Source organism: Muscardinus avellanarius (genome assembly GCF_963383645.1).
Source record: "Muscardinus avellanarius genome assembly, chromosome: 19".
NCBI lineage: Eukaryota > Metazoa > Chordata > Mammalia > Rodentia > Gliridae > Muscardinus > Muscardinus avellanarius.
Genome location: NC_137805.1, coordinates 17,994,286 through 18,020,555, shown reverse-complemented (window position 1 = coordinate 18,020,555; position 26,270 = coordinate 17,994,286). Strand labels below are relative to the sequence as shown.

Below are 26,270 nucleotides of genomic sequence, written 5' to 3'. Positions count from 1 at the left end.
ATAACAAAATATAAAATATTATAATTTAGGTGTTAAGTAAGGTCTCTCTAAGTTGCCAAGGGTCTCATTAAATACTGAAGCCAGCCTGGAACCTGTGACCTTCCTGTCTCAACCTCCCAAGGCCTGGGATCACAGCAGGTAGCACCATGCCCAGCTGGCCAGACGGTCTTCCTCGTTTAAGAGCCGGCAGAGTTTTTCTTTGAGGATGAGGGATTCGTTGTAAAGCAGTCCTCAAAATGTTGAGAGCTTTTCTTTGGGGCTCTGGGCTGTTGCCTGTGTGTGCTGTCTTCCCCGGGGCCCTGGTACTGGTACTGTAGAGCCCTGGAGCCACTCCCGTGGACAGCAGAAGCCTGCCCCCCCCCCCCCCCGCCTTCGTCTCCTTTGCACATGGCCCCGCAAGCCTGGGGTCTTCTCTGTGCAGTTCTCCTGGTCAGGAGCTGGAGGTGACTTGGAGTCTCAGCTGCACAACCCAATCACTCTGCCTTGTGATTATATGTGTACTATTTCTCGGGCCTTGGTAACATAGCTATACCCAAAGAGTTACATTTTGTCCGGCACTTATAAAAGATAAAAAATCTCCATATTTTCCCCCCTAAACAGATTGTCCTATGCCTGGCCATTTAGTGAATAATGTATGTAGCACATAGCACATAGTATTTGGCAGAGATCTCAAATGTAATCTGCAGCTTTGCCCTGCTGTCTTTTTATTTCCAGCCACTTTTGCAGGAGCGTAATTAATACTGGTGCTATACGTGTTCTCTCCTGTGCTTTTTTGACAAGGGCTTTCTTTTTGGTCACCAGAGGCCGGGTTACAGCTTGTAGCCTACAAAGGCTGTTTCTGCAAAACCCATGTAGCAGAAGGGGCCAGCCTTGGGGCTGGGGGCCTCTTTAGCTCTGTCCTTCTGGTAAAGAACACTCCCTCTTTACTCAGCATTTCTGAGCACTGCCCATCAGGCAATAACTGATAGTTACAAATAGCTGCCTTTAATCATTAAAAAAAAAAAAAAACCTTTCAAGTCAGGTGTAGCGGTGCACACCTATAATCCCAGTGCTTGGTAGGCTGAGAGGAGTATGGCAGATTTGAGGCCAGTCTCAGCAGTTTAATGAGACTCCCAGCAACTTAGCAAGGCCCTATTTCAAAATAAACAATCAAAACAGGCCGGGGGTGTAGCTCAGAGGTAGAATTTTCCTGGGTTCAATCACTAGTGCCAAAAAAAAAAAAAAATTTAAATTATGTCTAGGTTTAGTGGGAAAAGTATTCATTCGTATTCAAATATTTTTGCAGTTAATTATGCTTGTGTGAAACGTGTCATAACCTTATTAATCAGACTACTTAGATGAGCTGATCCCAACATCCCCCTTCACACACACTTTACCAAATACAAGAGCCTCCTAAGTAATTTTCTAGCTAAAAGACAGGCAAATTCCCTGAGAAACAGCAATGAAGTCATCGAAACTGTGTATCGTCATAGTTTTCTTAAAGTAAAAAAACTGAGCGAGGAGCCGAATGAATTTTGCCTACGCAGATTTTATTTCTTGATGGTGCTGTTTGGCCTGGTGGAGGGATGGTGTGACTTGAGGTGGAATAGCCGGCTCTGTGCTCTCACAGGAGTGTGCGAGGCAGGGCAGGGAGACAGATGGCCGGCTATTGTGTTACAGCCATCATCTGCTGGGCCCGAGCAAATATTAAGTGAATAATATATATGTAATTGGTGTGAACGTACAGTTGCAACATTTCTGATGTGGTTTGAAGGATGGTAACTTCAGGAGCATTTGTATTTCACAGAACGTGATATTGAAATGTTTTTATTTATACAGTGAATCCATTCTAAACTGCTCGAAAGTGAACATTCCCCCCCCCTTTTTGACACTACTGTGCAATATTTTGAATTGAAATGGCCCATAATGGCCCTTTTTTATTTTCCATAACAACACGGACGCTAAATTATAGCCGTGCGATTGTGTAAACAATGGAAATGCTTTCAGAATGATCCTTCCTTTTAAAGTTTCATTTTGTGTAATTGTTGGGAAGGTTTGGAGCCACAATAAACAAAATTATTTTACACATTTATCGTTCTAAAGGTCAATTATACGACAACTAAAGAAACAACACCATGCAAAATGAATAAACCAATTTCTGTCGCACCACCATATGCTTTCTTATCGCTGATGGTTTTTCCAGTGACTGTGTACACAGCGTTCAATTAAAGCGATTCATTTGCCGGGCTGAATGCGGTTTGTGTTTCTAGAACTGTGCTTTGGAGAGAGGAAACCGTGCGCCTCTATTTGAATGACCTGATTTTTGCAAGATCAGTGATAAGGGACAGATGTTCTCACCAGTCACTTTCTCTTACCCCCGAATCTTTTGATAAGCTGCAAATTCACAATTACCATCCTACCATCTAAGCCTTTCCCACTCGCTATGGAGCGCGCGCACGGACTCTTCACCAAGACGAGAGAAGAGAACCGGCGTGGCGGCCATTCGCCACGCACAACGTTTTGCGGTGGCATTTCCTTTGAACAAAAAAACACTTGAGTTTTGTCTGTGCTGCGTCCATGTCAACTTTAAAGAACCTTAGTTCCCATTTTAGACTCCCTTTACATTGCACCTGTTATTTAGCCTATTATTTATCTGCTCAGAATGTGGAAAAAAGAAGCCAGTTCTTGCTCCCAGACTCACGCGTTTCGGGATAGTCCCAGAATTCCTCAAGAATGAGGATTAGAAAATACAGGCTGACCATCTTCCTGATTTTCTTCCCTTCTCACTCCTGGCAAGTTCTATACACGGTGCCTAGTTGCTACAACACTTTATTAAGAGTGTTGTTTATGGTCACTAATCTGTAGAGTTGTTTTTATTTCTGGGATAACACACAATCCGAGAATTTTGTGTGTGCCGCCTTCAAAATGTTTTTAAATACGCTAAGTAGATCAGAAAGGCAGCATTGTACTGAATTACATATATATATATATATATATATTTTTTTTTTTTTTTTTTTTGGTGGTACTGGGGTTCCTGGAAGCCCTTCTACCTCCGGGCTACACTCCCAGACCTATTTTTGCATTTTTATTTGGAAACAGGGTCTCCTAAGCCAGCGCGATCCTCCTGTCTCTGCCTCCCAAGCGCGGGGATTACAAGCGTGCGCCACCACGCCCGGCTGAATTACATATTTTTAAAATAGATTCTGCAGTCCGATTCTTCAGTCCTTCCTTTGTGAAAAACATTTCGCCTTTCTCTCAGCTCAATTTTCTTGTGTATGGCCCTTTTTAGTTTACAAAAGCGCTGGCCACTGGTCTGGAGCAGGGTGGGTGGGGGTCATCCTCTTTTACGTAGGAGAGACTTGAAGCTCCAGACCTGACATGATTTGCCCGCAGCCTGGCACGCCAGTGTTTTGAACCCAAGTCTTGTGGCCCCAGTTCTAGAGGGTTTTTTTGGCCAGGGCAGAGTGAATTTTTAGAAGTAAAATCTACACGTCTGCTTCTTTTACTTATCCACACTGAGATAGAATAATTCACAGAGTCTCTCGGTGATAACATTTTATTTATTGATTGATTGATTGATTGGTTGATTGTGTGGTACTAGGGGTGGAACCCAGAGGCTTTCTACCTCCGGGCTATACCCCCAGACCTATTTTATATTTTATTTGGAAACAGGGTCTCACTAAGTTGCTGAGGCTGGCTCTGAACCTGTGCGATCCTCCCGTCTCAGCCTCCCAAGCGCGGGGATCACAAGCGTGCGCCACCACGCCCGGCTGGTGATAACATTTTCAAAGTGGGAATGACCGTGTGGTGCTCCAAAGAGGGCGGCTGCGTGCTCCCAGGCACGCAGAGTGCTTCACGCGTTTCTACTTCCCAGCGAGGCATGTTCCATACATGGCCCCTGCCCCTGCGCCAGCTGGAGTCGGAAGAAGAGCCTCGCACACCATCTCGACAGGACACACTTCTGGGCATCTCCAACTTCCGTCCAAAATGGTGATAAATCTTAGCAAAAACTCAGTACCATGGATTTGCTGTGATCATAGTGATTTAAGGGTTTTCATCTTATGTAAGTTCAAAAAAAAAAAAAAAAAAACAAGAGAGTCACTTTGAGAAAAGGCTTCTAGGCGAATCGTGTTCACTTGGGAGACACCTGAAGGATGGAGGCCGGGAAGGGAGTTTCAGAGTCTTATTTTCTATGTCCAAGATTCAGTCACTACTGTGCCCTTGAGGTATGGGGCAGAGGTGAGGGGCGGGGAGACCACCGGGAGCCAGAGATGCATGGAGAGCTTTGTGGTGCCCCCCCCCCCCAGTCAGGAGCATCCAGCTCCTCTCTTGTCTGGTGCCATGTGGTTGTTCTGAATTGTAAAACATTGGCACAAAGGTAGACTCTTGTGAGCGAGAGAGAGAGGGAGGGAGGGAGGGAGGGAGAGGCGCGCGCTGGGGATTGAACCCAGACGTATTCCTCCAATGAGCTCCATCCCCAGCCCTTCATGCTTTTTATTTTGAAGCAAGGCTTTGCTGGGCTGCTGAAGCTAAACCTTGATCCTCCTGCCTCAGCCTCTCAAGTGCTGGGATCCAGGCTTGTCCACTGCATCTGGCACGGTCGAGTCTTTGGGCTGTTCCCGTTCAGCAGGGACAGGCAAACGGAAGCAGATCGGCGTCTGTAGTTCAGCCGGGCGGTTGTCTGGTTTCCTCTTCAGCCCCCACTTTGACCAGACCTGGTGCTTTTTGGCCACCGCCGCACCAGTTCTGCTTCTCTGGGCATCGTCTCACCCGGGCAGCGGGGTACAGCGGGTGGTTATCTGTTACTGTGACCCCGCTTTCTAGCCGGAGTCCAGGGCCCAGAGGCCATAGGACTTTCCTTCAGCTGCCGGCGGATCTGCTGGTTTTAGCTTCGTGGCAATTTATTCGTTCTTTCCTGAATGCCCCATTTTACAGACCATTACTTCCACATGTATGAATCTCGTAGAAGCAAGATGGATTCCACATACAGATACTGACTTTAGTTTCTTAAGGGATTTGGTTTGTTCCCATAACCCTATCCCAGGAAAGCTTTTTTTAAAATTAAAACTCTAGATTCCAGTAGTGAAGATGGCTCATTTAATCTAAGTATGTGCTGAAGGTTTTTCAGACCCCCAGGCTCCAGGGTTTTCGTTCCTCCTCCTCTCAACAGATGGAATTAACGCAAACATAACAAAGTTAACATCACGGCTGTTTGCGCTGTTAATCTTCAGATGCGAGGCATTCTGCTACCTGCGAGCCAGGTCCGCTGTAGCCTTTCGCTGCGGCATATGTCAACAGAAACTCGCGTCCATCTGCCGGGAGCCTGATGCCTGGTATTCCGAGGCAGGGCGCGCACAATGCGTACCTCTGTGAGTAATCACAGGTGTGTGGTGAGGAGCCCAGGGCATTAATCAGAGGCTTAGCTATGGAAAAGGTGGATCTTTTGTCCCGGCCCTGCAGCGCGAGTTTACCACACTCTCTCTAAACGGCAGCGTCCATCTGCTCGGCTCTTCCAGTGTTTGCCTTGGCCGATAGGGGCCCTGAGGTGAGTCATAGGGCTGATTGCACACGTTGAACATTAACTGGGAAGATGGCGCTTCAGGGTTTTCTTTTTTTCTTCCCTTGCTGTCTTCCTTCCTTTTGTCTTTTTTTTTTTTCCCAATTCGTTTATGTTTAATATAGCAAAGTCTGCTGAAATGCCAGAGCTTTAAATTAGTAGTTGCTAAACTGTTGACTGCATGTGAGTTCTAATAGATTGAACACTGTCCTGCAGTATTTTATTTCACTCTGGCACTGGGATTTGAACTGGGACACTCTACCTTTGATCTATATCACTAGACCCCCCCACCCCCGTTTTTGTTTTTGTTTTTGTTTTGGAAACAGGATCTCACTAAGTTGCTGGAGGCCTCACTAAGTTTCTGAGGCTGGCCTCCATCCTGTGGTCCTCCTGTCTCTGCCTCCCAAGTACTGGGATTACCACTGTGCCCAGCTTGCAGTCATTTTAATGATACAAATGATGTGGTTCATAGGAATTAAATGAGAAACTTAAATCTTAGGAAATTATTTTTGTACCGGGTATTGAACTCAGAGGCATTCTACCTCTGATCTAGACCTCTAGCCCTATCTTATTTTTATTTTTTGATAAGGGTCTTGCTAAGTTGTTGAGGGTCTCGCTAAATTGCTGAGGCTGGCTTTAAACCTGTGATCCTCCTGTCTCTGCCTCCCAACTTCTAGGGTTATAGGCCTGCTTTACCATATCTGGCTAGAAAAAGTGTTTTTGAACATATACAAGCTTTGTTTTAAGAAGACAGGCCCTTAAGATGAGGTTGGTTGTGTTATAAAGGATTTCAGTTATCCAGTATTGGAATTTGGCATGTTGCTACTGCTTTGCTCTAATTTAATACAATTAAAGCATAACTGTTTTAAGGATTTTTCGAGTAGCCATATTGAACACTAAGAAGCCAGATTTTTTTTTTATACTAACTATAGGTCCTATAACTGCAAGTCACCAAACTGTAGTACTTACATGTGTTTGATTAGCGTGCCTGGCCAAACGCCACCTAAATGAAGTCTGTGGTTCTCTTACCAGTCATGCACGCACATGCACGCTCGCACGCACGCACTCAGCTTCAGAGCTGTGGCCCAGCCATCATGGCCCGAGTGCTGTCCAGGGTGGGTCCCTGACCTGCCGCAGGCAGGATGAAATGGCTGCCTCAGAATGGAGCCTGGGCCAGGGTCTAGCCGGCCACCGGGGAGCCACTTCAGACTTGGGATGCGAGGGGGCTGAATGTCCTGGCATACCCAGGGCGGCCGCTGAGCGTGGTACCCGGGGCTGGCGCACCCAAGGCGGGCACTGCACATGATACTAGAACTCAATCCACACCAGCTCCAGACCTTGGCACAGCACTGTTACCTGTCACCTCAGCACTCCATACTCCCACATTTCTTAGTGCCCAACATTATCTGAAATGTGAAAATTCCCATCTCTTTCCCTAATTAAGGTTGTTTTTAATGTAGTAGCATGCCTTAACTTTTGACACAATTCACAGTAGCCAAATTATAGGACCAACAGTGTCCATCAACCATTGACTGAGTAAAGAAACTGGTCTGTACCCCCGGCGGGAGTCCGCCCGGCCCTGAGGAAGAGCGCGAGCATATCATTGGCAGGAACATGGACGGGACGAGAGGATGTCGTGCTGGGTGCGGCCAGCCAGCCCCAGAACGTCAAGCATTGAATGTTGTCTCTCTTACGCGGAAGCTGAAAGATTGAAAATAGAAGGAATTTCAGATAAATGAAGAGAGAGACTGACGGAATAGTGGAGGGGTTGGCACGGGAGAAAGGGCAAAGGGGGGATACGGGAGGAAACAGCTCGAGAAATGCTGTGTCCGCGCACGGACAGAGCTCTGCCAGTGTCCCTGGCGTGCCTGGGAGGGAGACGGGGGTGGTACATCAGAGCCGTGTGCATGTATGTCGGTATCGCTATCATGGATAATTATAATGCACCAATAAAAAGTATTCACTTTTTTTTTTTTTGGTGGTACGGGGGTTCCTGCAAGCCCTTCTATCTCTGGGCTACACTCCCAGACCTATTTCTTATATTTTTATTTGGAAACAGGGTCTCTTAAGCCAGCGCGGCTGGCTTCGAACCTGCGCGATCCTCCTGTCTCCACCCCCCAAGCGCGGGGATTACAAGCGTGCCCACCACGCCCGGCAGTATTCACATTTTTTTAAAAACGTTTAAAAAGTAACTCTAAAATTGAAAGCTGCTGATAGAATAGTGTCTCTGCTGCAGTGACAGGTGTTTGAGTGTTTTGTTTACATGTGCAGCTCTGCACGCTTGTCCAAGGAGCTCACCTCTGGGAGGAATTCACCTCTGTCTTGTCTCCGGCCCCGGGTGGATTTTGGATTTCATCTCAGTGTGGTGTCCCCATTCTCTTGCCTGTAAAATGGGTGCAGATAGCCCATTTACCCTAGTACCACATCTCTGAAAAGTGTTTGCCACTCAAATTCTCTTAGATTTTTCTACAGTGGTCATACTGACCTACAAAGTCCTTTGGCATTCTGTGCTTCCAACTAACAGCTGTGTTCTCTTCTCTTCCCTTTTAGGATATCTTAAACACCATCATCAGGCACTGCCCACCCCGCTTCTTCTCCCTGGGTTTGCCTGGCTTCTCCATGCTGCTGGGAGACTTCATCTCGGCCGCGGCCAGGGTCCTCAGCACGGACATGCTGGCGGTGGGTATGCTCGCGGCCTGCATCCAGGCTCCCAGGAGCTTCACAGGCGCTAACAAGGCTCAGATTTCGCCACTCGTAACAGGTGTTGGCTCATTAGTGCGATGTGAAACTGGGCTCTCGGGGTAGATACCCTGGCAGCTGATGTGTGAAATTGTAGGCTAAGATGGCACACCGGCACTGGAGAGGCGTTTCATCAAGAGGCCAAGGTGTGAGGAATCATCTCCTCGCTAATATTCCAGCACATTTACAGTCAGAAGTTGTCTCTTCGACTCTTATTAGCGTTTCCCGGTGAATGATGGGACAGATGTCTGAAGCACAGGATATTCAGAGTACATTAGCAGTGATGGGCGTTATTGTTTTAAAGTAACTCTTTGTTTTTCTAATTCTCATAGGGAAAAAAAACCATTCTGTGGTGCTGGGGATCAAACCTAGGACCTCACACGTGCCACAGTGGCACTCAGCCACTGAGCTACACCTGCAGCCCTGAAAAATGGCTCTTCAAATATTACGTCATTAGCATTTTTACCGGAAATGAGTATGCATTTTTTTATGAATGTGCCAGAGGAGTTCTGGCAGAATTCTGGTCCTGAAAAATTGGAATCAAGTAGGTTCGATGAACATTAAGGGCAACCCAAAGATATATATTTCATCTCCACTGTTTAGGCGATGTCTTAATGCCCCCTTTTCTATCTTCCTGTCTCAGCCTCCCAAGTACCCACGTGCACCACCAGGCCCAGCTGGACCTTTTAGTTTATTTACTTATTGTGGCATTGAGTTAAGCCAAGGGGCATTCTCCTTCTGAGCTGTTTTGTTTTTATTTTGATACAGGGTTTCACTAGGTTAATGAGAGACTCACTACCTGCTGGGCTCTCCTCACACCTCTTATCCCAAGTACGGATTACAGGTGTGCACCACCGACGCCTGGCCTACTTTATTTTTAATGACTCAAAGCAATATAAAAAATAATGGGCCGGGCGTGGTGGCGCCCGCTTGTAATCCTCGCACTTGGGAGGCGGACACAGGAAGATCGCGCAGGTTCGAAGCCAGCCGCGCTGGCTGAGGAGACCCTGTTTCCGAATAAAATATATAAAAAAATAGGCCTGGGAATGTAGCCCGGAGGTAGAAGGGATCCCAGGAACCCCAGTACTACCAAAATAAATAAAAAATTAAATAATAATAATAATAATAATGATGGGCTACAAGCAGGAAGATCATTGACATTTTTATTCTTGACGAGGAGAGTTTTCTCCTAAAAATCTTGCAATGCTGGAGCTCGTCCTAAAGATCATAATACATGTAGTTCATGCTCTTTCTATGCAAAAATGTGATTTTTAGCTAGATGAGCTACTTGAAGGAACCCTCAAGACAGTTAGCTAGAGGGTATATGAGAAGTGCTCAGCGTCTCTCGGCACCAGGGAAGTCAACTCAAACCCCACAAGGCTGTCATTCCACAACCTTAGAAAGGCTGTCGAACCCCAGGCACACGGGCGTGGTTGGGCCGCGCAGGGAGGGAGCCTAGTGCACAGTGGGTGCCTGGGAGTGTGAGCTCTTGCAGCCATTGAGGGAAAGAATACTGAGCTTCCTCCAGAGGCAGGATGAGAACTCTTATACGATTGAGAATTCCACTGTCACATGATCTGGGAATTCTGAAGATGCGACACACAAAAGACATGAAATAGTGCTGTGTGTGTGTGTGTGTGTGTGTGTGTGTGTGTGTGTGTGTAGGGTACTAGGGATGGAACTCAGGGGTGTTCTACCTCCAAACTACACTCCAGCCCAATATTTTCTTAATCTTGAAACAGAGTCTCGCTGAGTTCCTGAGTTTCTCACTAAGTTGCTGACGCTGGCCTCGAACATGTGATCCTTCTGCCTCGGCCTCCCAAGTACCGAGAGTACAGGCGTGTGACGTGCCCTGCACTTGGCTTGGAGCTGGTGTCTTGAGATGGTAGCTGCGTTCTTGTGTTCCTTGCAGCATTATTAAGGAAACAGCATAAATGTATGTCATTTAGCAATGGAATATTACTTAGGCTTAAGAAGACAAAAATCTTGTCATTCCTAGTAATATTTTTCGTTCTTTGCGAATTTGCTTTTTCACTTAGTTAAAATATTCACCAGAAAAAGAAACAGGCATAGCATAATATTTTTGATCAGGAGAAACTGGTTATAAAGATCAAGATTTTCTCTCTAGCCAGGCATGGTGGCACGCACCTATGATCCTAGTACTCGGGAGACTGAGACAGGAGGGTCCCAGGTTAGAGGCCAGTGTTAGCACTTTAGTGAAGCTCTCAGAAACTGAGTGAGACTCTGTTTCAATGTAAAAACAAACAAACAAAAAACCACAGCTAAAAAGGGCTAGGTCTAGGGAGATAGGGAGGCATCGCAGAGGTAGAATGCTCCTGGTTTCAATTTTCAGAACAGCAACAACAAAAATCAAGATTTCCCCTCTGTAAACCCTGAAGAAGCTAAAGGCGTGGTCGCTCTCTGAGATTCTCGCTCATGGAAAGCACTGTGTATGTGTCTTAACTGTGCGGTTGCCTCCCTGAGATTTCTTGCTTACGTGAAGCGCCGTGCACGCCTCCCTCCTTGTCCACAGGCACCCCGCTCAGAAGCTCTCTCTATCCTCGGTTCCCTCGTCTGCTTTCCCAACACCTACCAGGAGATCCCTCTACTGCGGTCGCTGCCGGAAGCGCAGGAGGTCGTGACGGGGACTGAAGACGTCAAGGTACGCGATGCATTTTGCCGAGTCCCCGGTTCAGCGTTTTGTAGTTCTAGTTCTACGATTACCGCTTCAGTGAGTACGACACTGATCTCGTTATCCCCGGGATTTTGCTGTATCTTTTAAATGTTTCCATTGTTGTTTTCTGAGGTCTGTTTTACGGGCTATACATATATCGCGTTCAGAGCATATTGCAGTTAGACCTGACGGCTCTATTCCTCGAGTGTTTTTATTAGGTCTGTTTAGGTCATCATTACGGAACGAATCATCCTTTGTGATCATTTTATTAGCTTAGTTAAGCTACATTAGTATATCAAATGGATTTATAGGAAATAATTGAAATAAGGTCAAAATTCGATCCCATTTGGGGCCTGATTAAATATTACTAATAACATAAACCCCAAATTATTTCACAGAAAATGAGAGTAAACATTTGTTTTCTCCTCAACTGACTTTTGAGGCAAACAAAATCCCAGCATTTACCAGTCTCTAGAACATGATCATAATATATAATTCAACATACAGTGTGTAATTCGGTTAAAGTAAAAGAAGGTGGGGATTTTCCTATCTGGAAGGCTCCTGGCTTCGAGAGGCCTTCGCTGCACACCCCGCAGCGCCTGCCCCGTGGACTGCCCCAGGCCCCCCGTTGTCGCTGGAGGAGCCCAGCGTCCCTCTGCCCGCTCGCCTGTGGCTCCTGGCTGCCCAGAACGTGGCTGGCACCGGTGGGAAACCAGCTCTGACGCCGAGTTTTTATTTTACTTAATTTTGTGTTTTTAGCATTACCTCATAAATATTTTACTGAAGAATGCCACTGAAGAACCCAATGAGTACGCAAGGTAAATGTCGAGCCAGAGGTAAAGGCTTCAGCATCTGAAGACTCGCGTCTGCGCGTCAGTGTTGGGAACAACCGCTCTCACGTCACTCCCGCACGCGCTGAAATGTACACGGCAAGGATGTGTCAAGAAAATGTGTCGCTTGGCTTGGTTATTTAGGAAGTCATCACGAGAGCTGGGCGTGGTGGGCACGCCCGCCATCCCAGCATTCAGCGACTGAGACAGGAGGATCCGGGTTCACGGCCAGCCTCGGCTTCTTAGTGAGGCCCTTTGCAGCTCAGTGAGACCCTGTTTCAAAAGAAAGAATAAAAAATAGCCCTGGGGGTGGAGCTCAGAGGTAGAACGTCCCTGGGTTCTATCCCCAGCACCGCAAAAAAAAAAATAAAAAAGAGAAAGTCATCATTATTAAATGGAACTAGCAAAATGCAGATTATACATAGTATGCTGTCTTAAGAATTACGAGCAAGGGTCATTATTTAGAAAAATCATCATTAGTAAATGAAGAGTAAGATACCCCTTATTCATACTGTGCTTTTACGTAAGAAAAAGCGAGATTACAGATACACGCTCCTGTTCCCTGGTGTTTTCAATCAGAAGGGAAATGTAAAGAGAGAGGGACGGTTCATAAAAACAGCGTGGTACAGGGCAGCGACTGTAACTGGCGCTTGTGATTTTGCCGCGAGGCATCTGGCGTGGCTGGAAACACTTTGGTTGCTTCTGCCAGGCGTCTGTGGAGGTACCGTGGGCCAGCTACCCGAGGGCAGCCCCTGCTCGCCTCGCAAGGTGAAGGGTGGAGAGCCCCTGTCTCCCGCACGCTCCTTCCCTCCCCAAGGTCGCCAGAAGCCTAGCCGGCCTCTGCTGCCTCTCGAGAGCCAGCTCCTCCCCTGTCCTCGCCGCACCATCGCTCGCCACTGCCTGCTGACGCAGACGAGGTCCAGCTTCTCTGACTTGTGTTTTAGTAACTTCTTCAGTTATCGGCAGTGGGTGGCAAGTCCAGTCCCCTCGGCTTCCGTTACTAGGAGCTAAGTGCTCATTTGATTTGCTAATACTGAATGAGCAGTGCGGGCTGAACCCAGCTTGGCTAGCGCTCAGCCGGGTCCAGCGTGGCTGATGCTTGGTCCAGGAAAGCTCCGTTCCCATTCGTGGCCTGTGGGTTTCCTCCCCTGCCCGCCCCATGCCTGCTCCTTAGCTCAGTCTCTGGACTCTGCCGCTCCCTCCTTCCTGGCTTCTTTCCTGACCTCCGCGTATTAGTCTGAGTCAGGCTCTGGGCCAGGGCCCGGTCCTTCTCCGTGCCCCCTGGGTGCTGCGCAGTCTTCCTGGTGCCTTCTAAGCAGCCTTAATGCTGTTCTTGGTGATGGCTCCCAGCTTACCTGGCTCTTCAGTGAACGCTTTATATACCCGGGCTTCTGTATCACACTGCCTACCTGACACCTGGCTTGGATGTCACCACACACCCAGCCTTAACCCAATCACAGCCGAGTCTCCGAGTGTGCCCTCCTGCCCTCCTTACCCAGCCAAGCCCAAGAACCCTCAGATCTTATCTCAGCAAATGATGGTATCTCTCCAAGTTTTTAACCCAGAACCTGTGGGATTCTCATTTCCCCACATCCCACACTCAACCATCAGCATGTCTTGGCGGTTTCCTTCTTTTTCTTTTTTCTTTTTCTTTATCTCTCTCTTTTTTTTATTGGCAGTACTGGAGATGGAACCCAGTGACATTCTACCTCCAAGCTACATCCCCAGCCCTAGTTGTTTGTTTGTTTGTTTGTTTGTTGTTTGTTTGTTGCAGTACTGGGGATGGAACCCAGGGGCATTCTACCTCCAAGCTACACTCACAGCCCTATTTTTTTATTCTTAATTTGAAACAGGGTCTCACTGAGTTGCAAAGGGACTCACTAAGTAGCTGAGGCTGTTCATGAACTGTGATCCTCCTGTCTCAGCCTCCCAAATGCTGGGATGACAAGCGTGTGCCACCACGCCCGGCTTCCTCCTTTTTCTTTAGTGTACAAATTTCTGCAGTGTTAAGAATAGTATAAAAATGTATAAGGTATGATCAGTTTTTTTGAAGAATAGCAGTGTTTAAAAGAAATAACAGTAAAATTAATTGTGAAAGTTGCATTAAAATATACTTTAAAATTTAGAGGTTTCCTTATATATATATAGTAGGTATTATACATATAAGGAAAATAATTGTAAACTCACTTTTCAAAAATCCCTGGTTTTGATTTTTCCTCAAAAATATCTTGAAACAATAAAATGCAAAGGGAAGATTAGTACCAAAAAAATAAGCAACATGTGGGCTGTGACAATTAATAGAAAATGTGCCGTTTATTGCATGAAATATTTATTTTTTATTTTATTTATTTATCTATTTATTTATTTATTTTGCGGGTCTGGGGATAGAACCCAGGGACATTCTACCTCCGAGCTGCACCCCCTGCCCTATTTTTTATTCTTTATTTTGAAGCCAGGTCTCACTGAGTTGCAGAGGGCCTCACTAAGTAGCTGCGGCTGTCCGCGAACCGCGATCCTCCGGTCTCAGCCTCCCGAATGCTGGGATGACAAGCGCGCACCACCACGCCCGGCTGCATGAAATATTTAAATGCCAAGCAGTGCCAGCGTCTATTGGTCATGAAAATGACCTCTTGAGAGTCCCTTATCTCGTCTCCCGTGAAAACACCGTCAGCATATCTATAGCTCCCAGTACTTTGGATGAACAGACTAGAAATCTCTAGTCACTTGTGAATCCTCAGAGAGGCATGGCCCGTGTGTCTTCTCCCTCTCCCTCTGTTCACAGATGCATCGCCATTTGCTCCCTCGGGATCTGGATCTGCGAAGAGCTTGCGCGGTGCACCGGCCACCCGCAGGTGAAGGAGGCCCTCAACGTGCTAGGCGTCACTCTGAAGGTACCTGCAGCTCGCCACGCGTAGTTGATGTGAGCTCCCCCAGGCGTTTTCTGGTTGCAGCGTAAATCAGCCACATGTTGGTTGGCCCCTGCGTTACAGAGAGGTGGTGACTCAAATGTCCTCTTCTGGCCGGGCGTGGTGGCCACGCTTGTCATCCCCGCGCTTGGGAGGCAGAGACAGGAGGATCGCGCAGGTTCGAAGCCAGCCGCGCGCGCTGGCTTAGGAGACCCTGTTTCCAAATAAAAATGTAAAAATAGGTCTGGGAGTGTAGCCCGGAGATAGAAGGGCTTCCAGGAACCCCAGTACCACCAAAAAAAAAAAAAAAAAAAAATGTCCTCTTCTGGCATCGGGGGCCACCAATGGCCGTGCCCCGCACGGGCAGCTGCAGCCTGCCATCCATAGCCTGGCGTCCACAGCCCAAGCCCAGTGGCCACACGGGTTCCTCCGTGGCAACGGGGACACCTGCTATCTGTTGCTGGCTCACGAGAAAGTGATACTTCGGGCCCTGTCCAAGGAATAGGAGAGGCCCCACACCTTCTAGTCAGGGCCTGAGTGTTCGCCATTGGGCTAACCCTTGGAGATTTTTAACACATCTATATTTCTTTTCCTTCCTTCGTTCCTTTCTTTTTTCCTTCTTTCTTTCATTAACGGTAAGAGCTACTATTCGGGGAGCACTCCCATGAGACCAGAATAATGGTCAACACTCTAAAGACTTGAAAAAACCTCTTTGACATCTTTTCAAGTGGGCATTGTAGTTTTATACCAGAAAAACCAAGGCCCACAGAAAGTGGGTCATAGTTCCGAGGCGAGGCCGTGCACGTGTCAGGGAAGGAATCGGCATAGAGGTAGATCTGCGTAACAGTAAAGACAAGTAAGCTTCCTACGGGGATGGAACCAGGGACGGTCCACCTCTGAGCGACATGATCCCTAGTCTTTTTTAGTTTTTATTTTTAAACGGTCTCACTGAGTTGCTGAGGGCCTCGCTAAATTGCTGAGGTTGGCCTCAAATCTGCAATCTTCCTGTCTCACCCTCCCAAGTGCTGGGATTACAGTCCTGTGCCGCCGTGCCCCGCCCAATTCATTTTTAACTACTCTATTTTCTCAATTCTAAGATAATTTTTCAAATTTTAATTTTACTTAAATCTAGACATACTTGATGTAATGTCCCTCCCTATCTGTTATGTATGGAAAAAGTTAATAACTTGGGTGTCTTAGAATACACACACACACATACACACACTCACAAACATACACAATTTTCTCCTATGTAGTATAGGCGAGAGGTAGGGACCAGTAACACAACAGGTGCAGGGCAGCGTCTCCTTTGGCTTTCTGTGGATTTTCAACAATATCTGCCGTTCTTTTGTAATTATGAGAAAAAGCACCAGAGAGAAGCGCCGCTGCGCGTTTTGAGCCGTTCCCTGCCAGTCAGCGTCCAGTACAGCGTGAGACCGTCCTGCTGAGCCGCGCCCGCCAGGACAGAGGCTGCTGCTCTCTTTATTTTAGAAATAAAAGAGAAAGGGCATGGGGAGGAGCAGGAAGCGGCTCCCACCGGAAATGCTGAGAAATCAGAAGCCTGGGGCCGCCCCAAGAAGTCTCTCCTGGCCGTGACTAGTAACAGGAAGACCCTTGGCCGCGGACATGAGTCCCGGCCCCAGGGCCAGCCCCGCTGCTTCCTACTCAAGGACCCAGCACGTCAGTCACTCCAGCAGCTGAACTAGAAGGAAGAGGGTTGCCAGCCGGGGCCAGGGACCAGGGGCCGCTTGGGACCGGCTTCAGGGCGTCGCAGGTGGAGAGAGAGGCGCAGGTGTTGGCTTCCTTGGGTTGGCTTCCTGCTGGAGGCTGCGTGCAGAGCTGGCCCCATGCTGCCCGTGCTCACACCACCCTGCGAGTGGCCCTGCCCTCAGAAACACCCGACGGGGTGACTGAGGTTTGACTTGGGCTGTGGGGGCACAGTGGACAGAGAGGGGGTGTCAGTAGCACCCAGCCACAGCAGGGCGCGGGGCCAGTGCTGCCCAAGGATGCCACCTACCACGTGTGTCCGCCACTTGTGTGCTGGGGCCCGGCCGCCACCATCTTTAGCCGCTGAGCGAAGCCAAGCTGCTCCTTCCGCTCCCGTCCCCTCAGTACTGCCTGCAGAGGGGCCAGGCACGCCGGGGTGTGCCCAGCGCGCCCACCTGCACAGCACACAGAAGACAGGCCCTGGTGCCCCTCACCTAACAGCCAGGGAAGTCAGAAACCGTTTATCCTGGAGAATTAAAATTGGTCCTCTTTGCCAGGGCTCCTTCCATCCTGTGCCTCGGACACACTTGCACGGGCCTCGCGTTGGGTACGTGGCACGCGTGCCATGTGGTAGCCACCGCCTGTGACTGGTGTGAGGCCTTTCTAGACCAGGGACCTAGGGTCACCGCGCTCAATCGGGAGGCACGGCGAGCAGGTCTGCCAGGGAGAGGAGCAGGGGTGCCTCACGCCTAACGCGCACGCGGCCCCCGGCTCACAGTGGGGGCAGCCAGAGACCCTGCTGGGGACCCAGGGCGCGGGCTCAGGAGCGCACGCTGGAATCCTGCTGGACTCCCGAGCTGCGATATCCCCTGGTCCACACGTGGCTTACTGAGCGGTGCGAGCAGGCCGTTTCTCTTCATCAGGTAGAAGTCATTTGATCGATCCCCTTCCTCCATGTGCCAAGTGAAGGTCACACCTGCCTACGGAGCTGTCAGTGAGGGTTTACCAAGGAGGGGAGCGGTCCTGTGAGCGGTCAGCGCGGGGGACACCCGCAGCGCGCTCCATCTTAACTGCCTGTGGTTGTAGATCTGTGATTCTGTGAGCTGAATGAGGGCTTTGAGGTCATTACACGACAGCTCCTTCTGTCTGTGCAGCGCTGTGTAAATTAACGCAGGCTGGGCCAAGGCGGGTGTGAATGGCGTGCGACTGTGTACGACTTCTCTGTCAGTGGGTTAGAGTTGCCATCAATTTGTAACATAATCTGTATGGAACTGAGAAGAAACAACTTTTGGTGTGTGTGTGTGTGTGTGTGTGTGTGTGTGTGTGTGTGTGTTACCCAGGGCATTCTGCCTCTGAGCTACACCCCTAACCCTGTTTGAAAGGGGATCTCGCTGACTTGCTGAGGCTGGCCTCCACCTGCAGTCCTCCTGTCTGAGCCTCCCAAGTGCTGGGCTTACGGTGTGCGGCTAGTCTCGGTCTTTGGGAACACCTTACCTGTTGAATTGTGTGCTTATTTGGGATTTTGTTTCCTTTGGTAGCTTCCTAACAAGGTCGTGGCCCAGGTGGCTTGTGACATCCTTCAGTTGCTGGTTTCCTACTGGGAAAAGCTGCAGATGTTGGAAACGTCTCTGCCTCGGAAAATGGTGGAAGTGAGTCCTTTTCCCGGTAATGCTGAGACAGGCGCATTGCCCTTTAGACGCATCTGATACCTATTTGCAGACTCTCACGTGATTGCCAGCGCAGCAGCCTGTAAGCCGGTATGGGTTTCCTCGCAAGATGGAGTTGGTCTGGTTCGCCTCGGCTCTGATTCCAGGCGCTACCTGAGCAGCCAGCTTGTTCCAGGGCAGAGGCGGTGCGGGGCGGTTGAGAGGCAGACGTGACCACCACACAGAGCCCTTTTGTGGACGGGGCTGCACTCATCCAGGGCAGTTTGGATGGTGCAGCAAGGAGTAGACAGCCGGGCACGGCGCCTTCCACGCAGGAGCCCGCCCTGGACCACGCGCCCTGCCACAGCGAGCTCCCCCGGTGCTGTGCGGTGTGTTGGTGGGATGGGGGCAGCGGGAACAGAAGACCCATTGCAGCCATAGCACCCCAGGCCAGCCAGAGCCAAGGGTACTCGGCTCAGCACCTGACGGGTAGGTGCCCGGTTGAAGCACACCACTCCTGGCAGCCTTTATGGCCGCCCTCGGGAAACAAGTTGTCTTCAGGTATCCAGGGAGGGCTGCGGAGATCTGATTTGTCCTCATGAGGGATTGCAGAGAAAAACAAGGGATGTTGATTTATTTCTTCTCAACCAGAGACAAAGTTCACTGGCGAAATCGCCTTGTTCTCTCAGAAGCCTATCATAAGTCACAAGCGATATATATCTGTCACCTTAGGTGACCCAGAGTGAAACATGGGAACAGAAAATTCTGTAAGCTGCGAGCTGGGTTTTGTCTAACGGGCCGACGGGAGAACTTTAGCGAGTGAAGGGGTTGCTGCCCACCTCAGGACAGCAAGGAGACTGGGTTAATTTCTAAGAAGGTTAAGCAGGAACATTTTCGTAATGATTTTGGAACTTTTTTTCCGACTGCGGTGGGTGGGAAGTGAGAGTGATGGCGGGACTCCTCCTGGGGGTCCCGGGCCCCCACCGCGGCAGCGTAGGAGCTGGGCAGGGCTCACCAGCCTGCAGGTCACACGCACGCGCAGCAGCTGGACCTCCGCGCTCCGTCACCCCCCTACGGTGCGGACCCCTCGGGCTCCCGCCGCCGCCTCCTAAACCACTGCTGGGTCTGACTGGGCTTCCTCCTGTGCAGATCCTCGTGGCCACCATCGCTTTCCTTTTACCAAGCGCAGAGTGCTCGTCAGTGGACACAGATAAGAAGGTAGGCGCACGGGACCTGACTCCCCAGAGCTTCTTTCAAAATGTGAGTCCGAATGAGAAATCACGAGACAAAGAGGTCTCTTTTATAGCATCTTATGCATTTTTGTCCTGGGGGGAAAAACAGTTATTAAATATACTTATTTAAATATATAACATATATTATACGTATTAATAAATATTAAATATATATCAGTTATTAAATATCCGCCCAACAGTTGGCATGTGCAGGGATAATTCTCCTCCGTCTTGTTAGGCGTGGTGAGGTCTGACAGACGGCAATGTGGGATGGGCCCGTCTCTTTCAGCTCATCGTGTCTCTGCTCCTCTGCCTGCTGGACTGGTGCATGGCCCTGCCGGTGAACACGCTCCTGCACCCTGTGTCCACGGTCCTGGAGGAGCAGCAGCCAGCCCGGGCCCCCCTGCTGGATTACATCTACAGGGTGAGTATCGGCGTGGGCCCGAGGGCACCGACTGCGGACCTGCACGCCGGGAAACTACCCAGCGCCCCTCGCGTTCACTTAGTCACCTGGGCGTCTGGTGCAAGGACTTGTGGGAATGCAGAAGGAACCACAGCGACCGTGTGGTGTGTGTGTGTGTGTGTGTGTGTGTGTGTATCACGCTGAGCCTCACTATGGTGCGTGGTTACGGTGCACCAGTGAAAGTGGAGGGAGAAAAGCACTTGGCGTGGGTTACACACTTTAAAAGAAAAACTTAGAGCGAAGCAGAACAGACAGCTTAGAGGAGCAGTGGTTATCAAGGGTCTTCACACTACTTGTTTGACCAGAATTCCCCAGTTTTTATGGAACACGGGTCACGTCTACTGAATTAAGAATGAACTGGATATATTATTAAAATGATCACAGCACTAGTTTGATAAGAATCTATGTGAGGGGGAAAAAAGGCTACTATTTTCCAGCAATCTATATTAAATTTACTTTTAATGACGTGTGTGTGTGTGTGTGTGTGTGTGTGTGTGTGTTTACTGGGGGTTGAACTTGGGCATTCTACCTCTGAGCTACACCCCCACCCTGTTTATATATTTTATTTTTAAATAGGGTCTCACTAGATTGCCGAGGGCCTTACTCTTGCTGAGGCTGTCCTGTCTCAGCCTCCTGAGTACTGGGATTACAGCATGTGCTACCATGCCCGGTTTGTACTTTTAAAATTAAGCTGAGCACAGTGGAACACCCCATATTCCAACACTTGGGAGGCTGAGACAGGAGAATCACAGGCTTGAGGCCAACTTCAATAACTTAGCAAGGACTTCAGCAGCTTTAGAAATACCCTGCTTCAAATTTTTAAAAGATAAAAATAAAAAAGGCTAGGGTATAGCTCTGGGATACAATGCTCTTAGATTCACTGCCCAGTGCCAAACAAAAAGAAAAAAGGCCATTATATTAGATTAACACAATTCATAGGCTCATGAATTACACTAATTTTTGTGTGTGTGTGTGTATGTGAGAGAGAGAGCGAGAGAGAGAGAGAGAGAGAGAGCGCGCGCGCACGTGAGCACGCGCACACGCTCCTAGATATTGAACCCCAGGACGTTCTACCTTTGAGCTCTACCCATGACCTTATTTGATCGTGTATTTTGAAGTAGGATCTCACCAAGTTGCTGAAGCTGGCCTTAAATCCGTGATCCTCCTGTCTCAGCCTCCCGAGTACTGGGACTGTAGACATGTCCAGCGAGTTATTCTGATTTAAGCTCGCGTCCCGTTGTGACTTGGCCGGTGGTCTTCGCTCGCTGCGTCCATCCCCTCCCCGCCCTCCTTCTGGTCCCATCATATCCACTTGGCCACCGTGGTGTTCGGAGGACTTAGGTGTTGCGATCACGCAGAGGCTACAGAGCAGTCTCGGGTTGGCCTCTCTTTTTCCTTGAGGACGTATTTACAGTCAGGCTGAGAAAGGAGCCGAGTCCACTGGGGAAGGAGAAGGTGCTTGCAAAGGGGAGGACCGGCTGCCTGGGAGTCTCCGAGCGGGAGTCCTGCTCCGAGGCCGAGGCAGTGGGACGGCCCGTTTCTCGCCCGCAGGTCCTGCACTGCTGCGCGTGTGGCTCGAGCACGTACACCCAGCAGAGCCACTACACGCTGAGCCTGGCCGACTTGTCCTCCTCGGACTACGACCCCTTCCTGCCCCTGGCGAGCGTGAGGACGACTGAGCCCGTGCAGTGCCCCTCGGCAGCGGAGCTGGGGAGCCTGCTCACTGTGGAAGAGGGTGCGGATCTCCGCGGACCCCGGGCCGCGGGCGGGCGGGCGGGCACGGCCTGCTGTTTAGGCTTGCTGGGTTTCTGTTTTCAGTGGCTTGTTGGAGTCACAAGCCTAGTTTCTAGCGTCCTCTGTGACAGCAAGTCCTGCCTGCCTTGTTTCTTCTTTTTATTTTCTGGGGTTTTTTTTCCCTCCCCCTGGTCTCTCTCTTCCCATCTCTCTAATTCAAATGGCTCTGTGTTACTGAGGACCTGTATGTCTATGACCACAGAATTCACAAAAGCCTCCTGTTCCATCCCTAAGGGGCTTTACCCCTGATGGGGGCCAGCCACCTCGGCCGCGGGCTGGAGGCGCCCTGGGGGATGTCCTTACGCTGAGCTCTACAGGATGGGCAAGGAGGCCCAGGAGAGAGGGAACCGGCCTGTGGGGTTGCTTTGTCCCTGTGGGCGGGCGGGCTGTCTGTCTGTCTGTCTCCCTCTCTCTACTTCTGTACTGGGGATTGAACACAGGAGCATTCCACCTCCAACCTAGGCCCCAGCCCTTTTTATTTTTTTTTTATTTTAAAATAGGGTCTCACTAAAGTTGCCAAAGGTGGCCTTACACTTAAGATCCTCACGTCTCAGCCCCCAAGTACCGGGCTTACAGGAGCATGCCACGAGGCCCGACAGAGTCCCTTTGAGAGTGTCTGGGGAGCGTCAAGACTAAGGAACCTCGGCGTTTCTCTCCTAACTGTCCCTCTGCTCAAAATGAGCTCTTAGCCTTAGAGTGGGAGTCACAAGGTAACCGTGTCATGTATACGTGTGATAAAATTGCACGGAATCTAAGCCGGGCGTGGTGGGCACGCTTGTGATCCCCGCGCTTGGGAGGCGGAGACAGGAGGATCGCGCAGGTTCGAAGCCAGCCATGCTGGCTTAAGAGACCCTGTTTCCAAACAAAAATATATAAGAAAAATAGGTCTGGGAGTGTAGCCCGGAGGTAGAAGGGCTTCTGGGAACCCCAGTACTACCAAAAAAAAAAATTGCGTGGAATCAAACACACACAAATGAACATGTGTTAACCAGTGAAGGTTGACGAGTACCAGCGGAGTGTATCGGTGTCCGTTTCCTGATGGGGAAACCTGGAGCGGTGCTATGGGCACGCCAGGCCTTCCCACCGAGGTGAGGCCTCTCCAGAGCGCTGTGCTCTTCCTTGTAACACACAGGGATCTTTTTTTTATTTTTATTTTTTGCAGTACTGAGGACGGAACCTGAGGACATTCTACCTCTGAGCTACACCCCTAGCCCTATTTTTATTCTCTATTATTTGAAACAGGGTCTCCCTGAGTTGCAAAGCGACTCACTAAGTAGCTGAGGCTGGCCACCAATCCGGATCCTCTTGTCTCAGCCGTGTTAACTAAGTAAAAAGCAGGATGCTTAAATGCACAGACCTCGCGCTGAGTGCGTACATCTGCTAGGAGCGAAGAGGATCACAAAGGCGATAGCTCTTAGGTTAAATAAGTTGCACTCAATTTTCTCATCCAGTGTCATAATCAATCATTACAGAACTCTTTCTAGTCAGTGATGTTGCTGGTAAGCAATATTAGGCCTTTATCTGTTATTTTGAACGAGTCTTTTCTAGACCATAGATGATGTATTTATTCCTTTCAAGTAGAGTCACACGCAGACATGGCCAGGCCACCCATGGCGGGCACGCGCTCGGCTCGCTCCTCGTTAATACCTAGCCGCTTGAAGGGGGCGGGGAGGGGTTAGAAGATGAAAGTTAAGCCAGGCACAGGGCGCAGCCTGTGACCCCAGGACCTGAGAGGCCAAGGCAGGAGGATCGCGGGTCTGAGACCAGCCTCAGACACTCAGTAAAAGTCTTAGCGGCCTAGCAAGACCCTGTTTCAAAGTTTGAAAGGCCTGGGGTGTAGCTCATAAACCCTCGCCATAAGGTTTAACCTCTAATACCACAAAAAGGGAAAGAAAGAAGAAGAAAGTTAAAGAATAACTTGAAACGCTGCTCTCATATTTCATCTATAAATTTAGGAAAATAAAGATACTTGGAGTAGCCAGGCATGGTATTGCACATCTAGAATCCTAGCATTTGGGAGGCTGAGACAGGAAGATCATAAGTCCAGCCAACCTCAGCAACTTAGCTAGACCCTATTTCAAAATCTTTAAAAAAGAAAAAAATTTAAGGGATAGAGATATAGCTTGGAGATAAAATGCCCCTGGGTTCCATCCTCAGTACCAAAAAAAAAAAAAAAAAAGATTTTTGGATTTTTTTTTTTTTTTTTTTTTTTTTGGCGGGTTTGGGGATGGAACCCAGGGGCATTCGACCTCTGAGCTATACCCCTGCCCTAGTTTTTATTCTTTATTTATTTTTATTTAATTAATTTATTTATTTATTTATTTATTTATTTATTTATTTTGGTGGTACTGGGGTTCCTGGAAGCCCTTCTACCTCCGGGCTACACTCCCCAGAACTATTTTTACATTATTATTTGGAAACAGGGTCTCCTAAGCCAGCGCGCGCGGCTGGCTTCGAACCTGCGCCATCCTCCCGTCTCTGCCTCCCAACTGCGGGGATTACAAGCGTGCACCACCACGCCTGGCCTTTTATTCTTTATTTTGAAACAGGGTCTCAGTGAGTTGCAGAGGGCCTACGTAGCTGAGGCTGTCCTCAAACCACGATCCTCCGGTCTCAGACTCCCGAATGCTGGGATGACATGCACGTCCACCATGCCCGGCTTTGGAATGTATTTTTTAGTAAGCTTGGGCATGTGATGTCTTGTTTCTCATTCTGTCTCTGTTTTTCAGGAAACACACAGGCAGTGGACTTACTTAGGTGCAGTGTGCCAGGAGAAGTGCCTGGTCCTGCTTTTCAGTACCAGAGCTCTCTGGGGTCTTTAGTGGCTGTCATGTGTCATGGATTCTGACTCAATTGGTGTCATTCCAGCAGTCCAGGCAAACGTCCCATTATAGAAATCAAACATGTTGATAAAATCCACACTTATATTTACCTCACACGGGAAGCACAGCCCATGTGAGTAAAAGTGAACACTGGCGCTGGTTTACTTTCTTTCTTTCTTTCTTTCTTTTTTTTTTTTTTTTTTTTTTTGTGGTACTCGGTGTGGAACCCAGGGGCTTTCTACCTCCGGGCTATACTCCCAGACCCATTTTATATTATATTTGGAAACAGGGTCTCACTAAGTTGCTAAGAGCCTCGCTAAGTAGCTGAGGCTGGCTTCGAACCTGTGCGATCCTCCTGTCTCAGCCTCCCAAGCGCAGGGATTACAAGCGTGCGCCACCACGCCCGGCGAACATTGGTTTTCTAATTGTTTTCTGCCTTGAGCCTTCATCAGATTGGACCTTTATTGTGAAAAGAACTGTATACCGCCGTGGCCGTCTCAGTCTTCTGAAGTGGTCTGCATTGCGAGCGCGGGGCTCCTGGCTGAACCTCCTGTCTGTGCTTTGGGGCGTCAATATTTCTTAGCTTGAGCATGAACCCTAGGCATTAAATTTCTTCATCATGTGGAAATCATGTCCACTCGTAGCGCTGAGGCAGAAGGATGTAATTTCAGAGACAGGAGCGGATGACCTCCGCTTCTGAGAAGTGAGTCTTTTGTTATGAAATTTTGTTTTCCATTATTGAACACTTATTTCTTGCTCACTGAAAAAGTCAACAAGGAATCCAAGAAAGCCTAGAATAACCGTGTTCTCCTCGGTCACTACTCGGAATTTCTTGAGTTCGGGGACTTGTTTTTAGAATTGATTCATCACAAAATCAACATGTTATAAATAAGTCGGCTGAGCTGGCTTTGGTGACACACTCCTCTAATCCTAGTACTCGGGAGGCTGAAACAGGAGGATTGCAGGTTTGAGACCAGCCTCAGCAACTCAGACTCTCAGCAACCTAGTGAGGCTCTTTTTTGAAATTTTTAAAAATATGTAAAATAGGACTCGAGGTGTAGCTTGGAGGTAGAATATCCCTGGGTTCAATTCCCAGCAACACACACACACACACACACACACACACACACACACACACACACACCCCGATTGGATGTTCAATGTCTAAGGAGAGGGTATTTAACATAGAAAGCATACTTATAGTCATTTATGTTTTAATTAACATTTGGCTTTTTATATCGTGAATTTAAAATCAAAATACTTTCTAAAACTTTAAGCTTAAATGATAAATTTTACCTTTTTAAATATCTAAATTTTTTTGTTAAAATTAAAGATCTCACTGCCGGGCGCAGGGGTACACACCCACTATCCCGACAGAAGGATGGTAGGCTGGGCCAGCACGTGCTAACTCAGCAAACCCCGTTTCAAAATAAAATAGGGCTAGGGATGTAGCTCAGAGGTAGAGCGCCCTTGGGTTCAGTCCCCAGTGCCCATAAATAAATAATAAGTGAAACGTGAATGAAGGTTTCCTTTTCATTGGTTCTTGGATTAATGCGCGTCCTTTTCTAAATCTGGTGTATTGCAATTGCCCTAACTTCTCTTAAGCAGAGTTCTCAGCTCAGGCGTGTTTGGGGATTTAGTTCATCTGCTTATCCCGTACACTCTGTTTCCCAAGGCCCCCTATGCATGTCAAAGTCTCTGTCTACATTTTAAGTATTAAAAATTTTATAAATTGGTTCCTCTTGGGCATTTAATCAGCAACTGCAAATTCAGTTAAAGCCTTCCAAGCGTCTGTATGATTTATTAATATGACAGAGTCTCTTAAATATTTAAAATGCCTAGCAACCAAACATAAATTGTCACAATGATTAGGAAGTAAATTGCTTCAAGCATATTTAAGCGGTCACAAGCTTGATTCATT

At 48.6% G+C, this 26,270-nt stretch overlaps 1 protein-coding gene across 1 annotated transcript in view; it reads left to right on the top strand.

The window, feature by feature from the left end:
• The window catches only part of RALGAPA2 (Ral GTPase activating protein catalytic subunit alpha 2), a gene marked incomplete at both ends in the record, with an annotated part of 243,084 nt that overhangs the window by 134,368 nt on the left and 82,446 nt on the right, over positions 1-26,270 (top strand). The window contains 8 exons of the mRNA XM_080716443.1: positions 8,087-8,215; positions 10,809-10,937; positions 11,709-11,767; positions 14,562-14,670; positions 17,931-18,041; positions 19,188-19,256; positions 19,560-19,694; positions 21,285-21,468. Of these exons, the coding sequence (XP_080572569.1) occupies positions 8,087-8,215; positions 10,809-10,937; positions 11,709-11,767; positions 14,562-14,670; positions 17,931-18,041; positions 19,188-19,256; positions 19,560-19,694; positions 21,285-21,468 (925 nt within the window). The remainder of the gene's footprint in view (positions 1-8,086; positions 8,216-10,808; positions 10,938-11,708; positions 11,768-14,561; positions 14,671-17,930; positions 18,042-19,187; positions 19,257-19,559; positions 19,695-21,284; positions 21,469-26,270) is intronic.